General features: G+C 38.8%; 1 protein-coding gene across 5 annotated transcripts in view; it reads left to right on the forward strand.

The window, feature by feature from the left end:
- Positions 1-335: 335 nt before the first annotated feature.
- The window catches only part of IKZF1 (IKAROS family zinc finger 1), a 93,208-nt gene continuing 81,707 nt past the window's right edge, over positions 336-11,836 (forward strand). For 3 of the 5 annotated variants that reach the window (XM_034761325.1, XM_034761326.1, XM_034761327.1), the window contains exon 1: positions 336-580. In XM_034761325.1, the coding sequence (XP_034617216.1) occupies positions 430-580 (151 nt within the window). In that variant the 5' untranslated portion in view covers positions 336-429. The remainder of the gene's footprint in view (positions 581-11,836) is intronic. The other 2 variants (XM_034761328.1, XM_034761329.1) reach the window with 1 other exon arrangement.

Genomic DNA, 11,836 nt, shown 5'->3' on the forward strand with positions numbered 1-11,836 from the left:
CTAACTTTCAGGATGGTTTTTCCACAGTGCGTTAATTTCGTTTATTTTACCACACGTGGTCATTGGGTACCCATCCCCGTGGTATCTGGGCACTTTCACAAGGCTTAAGTTCAAGATCCAGAGAGGCTAACCACCCCCTGCGGAAAAAGTCAGTGTTGTGCATCCCAGAGGAGGGGGCTGGCCCATCCTGCAGCGCATGAAGGGTTAACAGGTGGGTCAAGGAGAAGCCCCGTCCCGCTGGGCAGCGTCCTGGCGCAGCAGTGCAGAAGAGGCTCGGTGAGAAAAGAGGGTGTTGCCCTCCTCTGACAGCCTCCGCGAGTCTCCTGCGCTCTTCGGGGCTGCTGGGCTCGCCTTAAAATGAATCGCTTTGCAGGGCGCGGGGGAGCTTAGCGGGAGCGAGATGCCCGCTGGAGCTGGCCGGCTGCAGTCATGTTGCATTGGAATGAGGAAGTGGAGTGGAGAGGGGAGGGACCGAGAGCGGAGCTGCCTCCTGCCGCGGCTCTGCTGCGAGGAGGAGCAGCAGCACATGGAGCTGGAGAGGACTGGGAGAACTGTCTGCAGCCAGCCCCGGCCAGAGCAGGTACCGTACTGCCGAGCCGCAGCGCTCCAGGGGGGCAGCTGCTGAGTGTGGCAGGGCACATCCCGTCTGGCATTGCCTTGCTGCTCGCCCTGTGCCGCCCTTTGCCTTTTCCCGGGCTGCGAGTAGCCTGGGTTGACACCTGTCTGAGCGCTTTGCTGTGCTGCAAACTTTTTTTTTTTTTGGGAGGGGGTTAGGGGAGGAGAGGACAAAGTTTGCTGAGGAGAGGGGGCAAGTGGGGAGTGTGGATGGTGCGAATGGTGGGGAGCTAACTTTTCTGCTTAGGGCAGGAGGAGATCCCGGCTAATGTTTGTTAGGGGCCAGCGCTGATGTCCTATCCTGGTGGTCTTGCGTTCTGGGATCATAGGATGGTCACAAGCAGCGGACAAGGAGGAAATTTGTCATTTACAACTGCCCAGATAAGGATGGGTTGTTTCTTTCGTAGTGCTTTAGCAATGCATATTTGTTTGTTTGCACTATTGTTCTATATTTGCTCTGCTAAAAGCGGATCAGGTTTTTGGCCATGGATACCTCTTTAGAAACAGGTAGCTTTAGATGAGATCCCGAGGAGTCAGTGGGACTCCTCTATGTGTATGGTGTAAACTCCAGAGAAATACACAAGAAAACTTCAGACTAATACAAGGAAGACTCTCTTGTTATTTTTTATTTTAAAGAAATAGGGAACAGTGTGAGTTGAGTAATTTCAGGAAGTTGTGAAAGAAAACTGGGAGATTACAGAGGCTAAACAAGCTGGTTTTCTCTCTCTCTCTCTCTCTCTCTCTCTCTCTCTCTCTCTCATTTTTTAAATGAATGTTACCAATGTTCCTTCTTATCCTGACTACGCATGATAGTAGGAAATAAATGTATTGAAATGTAGGTTGCACAAAAGAGCCAAGATACTTTTGAATTATTCCCTAAAGTTTTTAGAAATAGGCAAAACCCGTGAGATATTTTAAAACAATTATTCGTTATTTTTAAAAAAACATCAGGAGGGTGAGGAAAGTAAGGGGGCCATAAAAACATAATCCCCTCTCAGGAGCATGCTTCAGTGTCTGTGAATCACCTCCAGCATCTAAGTTCATTCAAAGCCCAAGTTCAAGTATGTTGCCCCTGTAAATTACAGAAAGAAGGCAGTGGGGGGTTGCATAACCCACCAGGGTCTTGTGAGATGAGCAGAATACATTTATTTGGAGATCTGGCTATAAGGAAGGAACTATCTTCATTGTTTTCTTCATTGTGGCATAGGCTCTCTCAGTTGAATATTTGTTCTTTCTCACCACACAGCACAACTTGTTATTTCCACAAGTGACTGTTTTGCCCTGTAGTTTCTTTCAAAAAATTAGTATAGAAACAACTTCACACTTCAGATGTCATTTATAAGGAAGCTTCTAATTTTGTTTTTGTTTTTTTTAATTTAAGAAATGTCTTACTTTTGGACAATGTTCTACAAAGTACAGCAAGACTGTCCTGCATTGTACAAAGCATCCTCTTAGGCTTTTGAGAGTTAAGATCCATGATAGTATTGTGGTTATTTTCTGTTTACAGATAACTCTTAAAACTACTATCCTAATACAGTTTATAATCTCAAACCCTTAGTATGAAACCGGTGTTTTGTAGAATGTAACAGTTTTTAAGATGGCATGGTCTACTGATCAAGCATAGCAAATAATTTGAGGGGAAAATAATGTAATTTTTTTGAAATGTATAAATGAGTGTGCTAGGTATTTACCCACATTAATGGAACTGGAATTTTCAGAAGGGCAAGGGTAAAGATGGAGAACAGAAACAAGACTAAGGACTCTCCAATTCTGTTTTGTCCATAGGACAGTTTTTAACATGTCAATAGTTGGATATTACATAGGTTGTATCCAGATGCATCCACTGTTTTACAATCCTAGGGAAAAACACCAAAAAGAGTAGCCTACAAGAGAGATTTTGTTTCATGTGTTCATGACTACTTTCCACCTTTGCAAGTTTTGTAACTATTGGTTCATTTTAAAAGTAAAAGAAAACTAAGAGCCAGATTCTGCAAGCTCCTACATACACATGCATTAACTTCAATGGACTGCTCACGTGGATTGTAACTCATGCAGGATTACACCCTAAATAAATTGGACACAATAAACAATCATTAAAATATAAAGATGAAAAGTTAAACTATTACATTTAACCCCCACTCCCCTGCCCAAAACCTGTCCAAATAATCTAAAAGGTTTGGCTTGCATCAGTTAAAACAAGGAAATTACATGAGTTAGGTTGCCACTCTCAACTTGCCCTCAACTTCCCTCTTTATGCCCTAGTATTTCAGGGATCTGCTAATGTGAGGAGTTCATGAAGCACTTCTGCTGCAGTGTCTAGACAAAATGTGAATTAAGGATGGAGTGGCAGTCTCAAATTGAAATTTCATTGCCTCTGTTGATTTTACAAACCACTTGTAGTCTCACTTCTTTTTTAAAATAATTTTCGTTTTGTTTTTTTTATGTAGACAAATTAAGAAAAAGATGGGAAAAAATCCATTACTGCAGTATTGTAGATGAGCTTACTTTAGGCTTGGGATTTCTGCTCATGGGACTGATATGGATTGCACCACAATGTCCAACACTTCTTGAAAAGTAGTTACTTCTTTCATGTTGGAGCTGCTTTTCGAATATAAATTATCCATTTACATGATTTGTTTCGTTTTTAAATCATGAGTGTGTGACAAAAAGAGAAATATGTTCATTTAAGACCCATATCTATGTTCATAAAATTGGAAAGGAAAAAAAACAAAAACATAACAACACTTGATCCTGCATTGAGCACTTGAACTTTTAGTCTGAAGCAAACTTGAATGCCCAAGTGCTAAATCCCTATCCTCTCAAAGAGCTGCTCATGGACACAAGAAATTGGATGAAAACCCTGTGCACCCAGAGTCTCTGCTGACATACTCTCCTTTTAGAAACCACAGTCCTCATTAGCAGAACTGGGTGGGGGAAGACTCGGCTAGCTTGTGGAGATCTATACTTCGCTATGTATGCGATCCTTCCTTGTTCTAGTGATATCTAGTCCCAGAGATGGTGCCAGGTTTAAAAGTCTTGTAATAAATATTAACTTTTGGGCATCTTGGAATTGTGTTAGCTTTTTATTGGTAACATTTAGTTAAATATTTCTTTTCTACCAAGTGTTGTAAATGAAAATGTAAATATAAATATAAAATTATAATTAAAGTTAAAATTCAAAATCTAAGAACCCACATTTGAGTGAAATCCAGACTCTGTTGAAGTCACTGGGAGTTTGGCATTGTCTTTAATAAAGCCAGGATTTCACCTCTCATGCATTAATATCTGGAGTCAGGACCTATCTTGAATATTTTTCTTCCAGAGGAGCTGCTTTGGAGACACAGGCATAGTGTGAAATTTTGGAAACAGGGCACATTTACTCCAGAATTAACTGTTGTTATCTGATGTTGAAGGGCACAGCACATGAATTACATGGTTTAAATGCTTGCCTGTTTCCACTATATGCACATAATAACTGCAGAAACTTAAATGTTTTTCTTTGGTGCATTATTTATCCCATATAATGTTTTGCTGAGTGGCCACATATCCTGAAGAACACTAAGTAAGTTACAGTGACCAGATGTCCCGATTTTATAGGGACATTCCCGATATTTGGGCCTTTGTCTTATATAGGCGCCTATTATCCCCCACCCCCATCCCGATTTTTCACACTCGCTGTCTGGTCTCCCTAAAGTAAGTTGAAGCATTTTGTAGCATGTGCAGAAACTGCAGTGGAGCTAAAGACCTGTCATACATCTGATATAGCCTAGGTGGCATGTCAAATACCATTGCTAACTTTGGACACAGATTGGTGGAATGCTTCGTTGTGTAAGTGTGCGTATGATATTCATGCAACGTGCAGCATGATAACAAAATGCAGCAATCCCCATTCCAATATTAGTAAAGCAGTTTTTTATTCTGTTGTGGGCTTCAAAAGACTAAAACCTGGTTCACCCGTTACTTCCACCGAGTAGCTACACTAATGTCAAGTGTGAGAGGAGAATAAACCTGTGGTGTTTTAAAATAGTGGTAGAAGATTGTATCTATATTGCTCATCAAATAAATTGGATAACTCAAAAATGATGCCACAAACCTTTCGAGATATATTTGTATTTGAACTGAGAGGTACTTCTTATACCAACTGCACATTCCAGAGGTAAGGAAAATGCTTTGAACAACACAAAGCACCGAATAAATTATATGTCCTATGTTGGCAGTTTGTGCTTGGAAACTTTTTTAAAAAATCCAGTAGGTGTTAAAGTCACTGATCCAGCCCAATCCTGTATCTCTTTGGTAGGCAAAACTTCCACTGAAGACTTCAGCGGGAGTCTCATATTTATAAGGACTACTGCACTGGGCTCAAGAGTTAATTTTATTGTCAGGTTTTCATATTGTTCACCAATGTACTTGAATGCATTTTGAAGTCACAATTTTTCCTGCTACACAGTGTAGGAGAATTAAACCAAATTGAAAATAAATAGCAACGTTTTGGGCAGATTTTAATATTGGCAACTTTAGAAGACAAGTTAGCAGCAAGTGCTGATGTGCTGCTAATATTTTAAGGTGTTCCCACAAAATTTCCGTTCTTAGGCTGTGACAAAACCCTGTGTTCCAGGGAAGCATGTGATCATACAGAGGGAGGGGTTGTGAATCTAATCATTTTCCATTTTATAATCTCCCCTTAAACAGGGAGGAGGCAACACCACTGGACAGCTAAACTAATATTAAGTGCATTTGCTGGAACTGTTTAGAAAAATATGGGGTATATGTTGTGTCACTTGAAATGTGGACAATGAATACACTTAAAAAAAAAAAAAAAAGGCTGCCTGGGTGTTTGATCCTATGGGAAACATACTGAAAATCCCTGCCACTTAGTGAAGTAGCCCAAAGGCAAAAACACTTGCTCATCTCAAGTGTTTTTATGAGCCCCAAAGAATCATTTGCCTGTGGCAGGGAAGATTTAGCAGTATCCAGAAAGGTGTGTGAACCCTGCCAGAGGCAAGGAAATTACCCCAAAACCACCCTTCAGTTTGGTGGTGAATTTTAACAAGGGAATGCGCCAAGCCCCCTCCAGCACTTTATGAATAACTATACCGTCATATCTCCCAAGTGGCTATGCATCGGAAGTGATTACGGAGGGCAAATTGCCATTACCAAGGTCAGTTTGACTTGCTCTCCTCAATCCTACATGTGTGAGTCATTATGATTTAAAGTCAGTAGGAGTTTTACATGTGGATCGGGCCCTAAATTTGAACAGAACTGAAAATTTTTGAAGAGAGAGGAATAGATTGTGGTGCATCTTAAAAAAAAGCAAAAAACAAACAAACAAACAAAAAAACCCAACAACATCCATAAACCACACCTTTTTCCCCTAAGCCATGCCCTCTTTTGTGCTCTGAGTGTTTCAACATGAAGAGGCTGTGGAATGGGTAGTGATTGATACTACTTTGAGCTGAGTAGACTGTAACCAAGTCAAATTGTACCTGTTGAGTGCTAATCTAGGCCCCAAATCTGTAGATTGATGTCTATTCTTAACTTTACTCAGAGTCTCATCACATTGGGAAGTTGTGTGTGTTAGTGCAGGATTGGCGGCTTACCTTGTGAGTGTGCTTCAATACAACAGAATGCTTTTATATTGCATTTTTCCAAGAGGCATCACAGGGTGATTTAAATAAAATATAATCTAAAATATTAATGATTTTAAAAGCAATGGGAAGCATCTATTCCTTTAGCTTAATAAGATATATTTTTAATAAAACGTTTAAAACATTTCTATTCCCCGTTGATGTTTCATTAGCCTTCTCAGTAAAGGAGACACTGAGTGACTGATAGATTGTAACCATGAAACTGACTACATACAGTAGACCAGACCCACAGTTAAAACAATGAAGTGACAGCCGTGTAAAACTGGAATAATCAATAGTGGATTGGGTCCAAAGTATTGCAAAACACAACGTAACCAAAAGAAAGAAATAGAGGGGAAAAAATCTGTTAATTTATTTCAGTTATAGTAATTTTAGGAGTATCTAAACTGTATCTAGGAAAAAAATACACCCACGTATAAGATACTGTTCCAACCTAATAATGCCACTTTATAATCTTAAATTGTGAAGAGAAATTAGGAAGTAATTCCACAATCATGGGTATAGGTACTAAATCCCTTTGTCATTTGGACAAACCAAATGGACAAAGACTGCTGATTCTTATTTCAATATATGTCCTGGGGTATTTGGCAATAAAAGTTCCATCAAATATAAAAATGTCCCTTTCTCTCAACTGTTTTGCTAGATTTGCTGTAATAAACGTCTCTGTGTTTTTAAAGTAATACATAAAAATTCAGTTCTGCATGGGATGTTCCCCCTGACTTGAGAGGCAGCATGCAAGAATGTCCTAGAGCAGAATTGGGCTCTTGGATAGTGTGCTTTGTTCTTAGGTAGAATCAGTGCCTTAATTTACACTCCTGACTTTTTTAGTCAGTTTGTTTATTTGATGGAGGTGTGAGTCTCTTCTGTATGATGGTGATTTTATTTGGCTTAATGAAGAAAGGAGTCAGAGTTCAATGAATTACTAAAGCATGGCCTCAATTAGGAAAATTGTCTCTTTATTTTTCTCATTGTGCAAAGCAATTTTTTTTTTAATGAATCGGGTTGCAATCTAAAAATTTGGAAGATCCTTTTTAATTTTTGCCTTGGTTCAGGTATGGATATCTGAAAAGTGCAAGAATTTGTGTACAGAGTGAATAAAAAGGGAAGATATGTATTCCTTCCCTTCATAATATACTGCAATAGAGATACAACTGAAATCTAATAGAAAGCTAGTAAGATTATATATGGAATGTATATACTTTTTTAAAAACACCATTTGCAGTGCTCTTACAACAAATTCCAAAAGAATGAGAATTATATAGGATGTTTGTTTCAACGTTTCTCAGACCCTTGCAATTGTTCACTAACATGGAAATTAATTTTACAAGTGCCATATATATAAATATTTTGAATCTGTGCTTTTAGCAGAGTTCTTTTTTTTTACTCTCATGTCTTGAATTATAGTGCTTCCCGCATTTTATAGACAGGGACTTTCAATTGAATGTTGACTCTACGTTTCTAATTGTTTTGTCAATTCCCATAGTTAACCAGAATTTACACCTGCCAGGAGTAGAAAAATGACTGTATTAAATAAACTCCTCCGTAGACTTTTTGGAAAATATTGAATGTAGACTGGGTAGAAGAGAAATTGTGGCGGTGAGTGGGAAGGATTGATCTTTGTTTTAAACTTCTTTTTATAAAGTCTCTTAATAGCAGTGAAGGTATTTTTAATTGTTATTGGAAACATACCAAAATCCATAGTGTGATGCTCAATTTTCTGTCTTTAGAAGGGACTCTTTATTTTTCTTCTTAGTTACTATTTATATTGAGTAGTGTGATGGGGAGGAAATTAAAATAGAATTAAAATGGCTCCAAAGTAGCGTCATTCATAGAGATTGTGAAGTCTACTTTATTAAATACCAGTGATAAAGTTAATTATCAGCTGCTTGTTGAGATATTGAACACTTTTAATTAAAACTAGTTTACAGGTTTTAGCAATTTTCTACAATTATTTCCACCACATCCTTCTCAGTTGATTCGGAATATGCTACATTTTACCCAACTTAATAACCTTCCTTCTTTTGCCTTCTTCGTCATTGACCCAGTTTGACAGTAAAGGGTCCTTTAAAACAAAATGACCTCATTTACAGTAGATGCATTAAAAAAAAATAGAAAAAAATAGAAAGATAAATACTTTTACAGGGTTTTTCCTCTTTGTTAGTTCATCGTCTCTCCGTGGTCTTTGGTCCAAACCTCAGCTTTAGCAGATTTGAGGGAATTATCTCGGTAACATTCTGCAGTTTGAAGCCGTTTGATGCAGTTAAAGATACAGCTACGCTGCAGTTATGCAGATGCATGCAACAGTTGACTTTTTTCATTAATTGTGGACCCGTACATGCCACTCCTCGCTTAGTCATGCCATTAATATGCATACGCTTTCAAATACTTTGAACAGTGTATTCTTTGATGGTACCAGGTTTGCTGGGAAGCTATCTGGGTTGGCTTTATCGAGTTTGACCTCTCTCTCTGTATTGTTGAAGCTACGACTCACGTGAGATGCATTGCTTTGGCTATGTTTTTTTATGTTGTATCCTGTGTGATCAAGAGCCACTGAGACTTATATTTCAAAGACCACAAAAAAGGAGACTCACTATAATAACATCAGTAATCATTTAAAGCCAGTTCCTGCAATTCTAACTCAAATGAGTTCTGTTTACTGCTTGCGTAAATGTGGGTTGCAAAATCAGCCCTTACCCTGTATGGCTTTGTTGGGGAGGGTTATGTTTTTTTAGAATAGACCTATTAGCCCATGATTATAGTAATGGAAGAGTCCCTGTTCAGCCATCATGTGTGCTGTATGCATTTTGTGTGGGATTTTCAAAAGTGCCGAAGGCAGTTAGGAGCACAAAACTAATTGTAAATGGGACTTGTTCTTCTGACTCCCTTAAACTCTTTAAAAGCTCTTACCCTTTAATTGTGCACATAATTTGAGAGAGCAGTATCACTGGCTATGTGGTTGTTTAGTTGTGCATTTCTGAGACCTTTCCACTTAGGTACTGGGGCTTAAAAATCCCACAAAATGGGTAGAAAACAAGTAGCGAGGAGTGTAATGTAATGTAAGTTACCTGGGCCCTATTCATACTTCACAAAATCGAATAAGAAGAACTATATAAACAGGAGGCCAGATTCTGATCTCAGGTGTGCTGCTGCAAATCCGAAGCAACTGCACTGAGGTCAATAGTGTTTCTCCAAATTTTCATCAGTGTATTTGAGATTAGGATCTAGCCTACAGTGTGTTAATATAAGCCTTGATCCTGCAAACGTGTGTACTTAACATGGGCACGAGTGTTGTCCCATTGAAGTCACTACCCAAGTGCTTAAACCAAAGAATGTGGAAATGTAGCGGGATTGGGATAGTACGTTGGAGTCAATTAGGCAATAGGCCTTATCCTGCAGTCTCTTCACACTCTAAAATCCCATGGGTTTCAGTTAAAGTTTTGGTTGTGCAGGATGCAGGACTAAGCCCTCATGCTTGTACATCATGTTGAATGTATAAAGCATGTTATAAATGCAATACTTTAATGTATATAGTTTACCTTTAAATTTTCATTGAAAAATATGAGATGAAATAATACATCAACACTCCATTTGCAAAAAACAAATTTGGTGCATTTTGAAGGGCAACATCCTGAATTAGGAAAATTAACCTATAGAGATGTTTTCCCCTAACAGCATCTTAACGGATCCCATTAACTTATGGGCCCAAATTCCTCATTGATGTAACCCTACTGCAATGAATTGTAATTGATGTGAATACTTAATCTGGCCTGTTTTGACTGTTAGGTGGGGAAAAAATTAGCTCAGAGTCTACAATGCACATATTGGGCCAAATTCTCCAATCACTAACAGCAGTGCAACTCTGCTGAATTTGAATGGTGTTGCATGGGAGTAACTGAGGGCAGAGCTTGTCCCACTCAACTTTTCTTCCGACTATGAAAGGTTAAGTGTTCCATATGAACACATTCAAAATTGTGCATGTATTATAAATTAAACATGATGTGGATGGCATACACGTGTGCATTTCCCATGAACACTGCATAGGCAGAGTTGTAGAGAGGAGTTGACAAGAGGAAAAGAAATCATGTGCATGTCTGCATACACAGGATTTGACTAGATGGCAACCTGTACAATTTCTGTGTATGTGTGTGTGTATATAAATTAATTGTTTTCTTATTTAAAGCATCACTTTGTGTAAAACAGGACCAATATAGAACTTCCATTTTAGTGTGTGTTTCTCTAGGATTAATAATGTCACGACCCAAAGATTTACAACATTTTGCTTTCCAAAGCTTTATAATTAATTTTTGCAATCAAGTCTCTAGATTATTAAGAGGAAAATATATTGGTTTGAATTCAATTTCTAAGGAGATTTGAAGAAACGATATAATAATTTAAGGGAGCTTTGTAGATATTTTCTGTAATGGCCCAAGCACTTAAATCCATATTTAGGCACCTAAATAAAAGAGGCCAGAATTTCCAGAGATGCTGAGCACATGCAGCTCCCATTGAAGTTAATGGCTCCTTTTCTGGGTGCCTAAATGTGAACTTAGGTGTCTAACTTTAGGCACTGATGTTTAAAAATGTTGGCTTACATTCACTGTTGGCATAAGCAGGGGCAACTGTGTAGAAGGCAGTGAAATTGCACACACTCATGCCTATAGTGAATTTGGCCCAATGAGTTTAAAACTATTATGAAAATTTGCAAAGGGTTGGTTGTTAATGTTTTTCTTTTTACAAATAATAGTACTTTCCCCCAGTGTCTCATGCCATATTCACTTCTGCAGAAATCCTTTTGTGTTCACCTGTGATAACATTCAAAATCCAGTCTTAAATCGAAACTTTGGTGGGGGGAATCCTAGTGTCCTTACTCCGGGCTATATCCTGCTCCCCTTGAAGTCTATAGCAAAGCTTCCATTGATTTCAATGGAAGCAAGATCAGGTCATCAGTTCTTACTTAGGCATATACCCATGTAAAAGTCACTAGAACAGGTAGTGCTCTCATTACACAAAAATCTGGCCCAGTGGGAGATTATGCCTAGGTAAGGATTTAAAAACCTTTGTACCAGTTCAGGGTTACAAAAAACATATTGTCCGAGCACTTAGATATGGGTCCAGTCATGCGTCCCTGGCAAACCTAAAACTTGCGCTGGAATTGGTTGGGATTTCACTGGTACCTACAATCCGAAGACACTAGCATTACACTATTATTTCCCCCTTCACATTAGATATCACCTGCTTTAATTTAATGAATTTAAATATATTGAATGATCAATGCTGTGGGTGCTGAATGCACATAAGACTAGCTCTGAGTTCCAAAAGACCATTTAAAAAAAAGACATTCCCTCCTCTTTCCCAACCAAACTAAGAAATTGCCCAGCCACTCATCCCAAAATCCTAATCAATCTCTTGTCCCTCCGAAAAAGCCCAGAGAAAGAGGTGAGCCTGAGAGAATGTACTGAAGGTCAGCAAATCTAGGCTTTCACAGACCCAGGAGAGGTGTTTTGCAGTGTGGAGGATCTCTCCTCAAGAACACCCAGCCACCAGTCCTCTCCTATCTAAACCAGGAGACCTCCCCA

This window comes from Trachemys scripta, chromosome 2, assembly GCF_013100865.1.
Source record: "Trachemys scripta elegans isolate TJP31775 chromosome 2, CAS_Tse_1.0, whole genome shotgun sequence".
NCBI classification, from domain to species: domain Eukaryota; kingdom Metazoa; phylum Chordata; order Testudines; family Emydidae; genus Trachemys; species Trachemys scripta.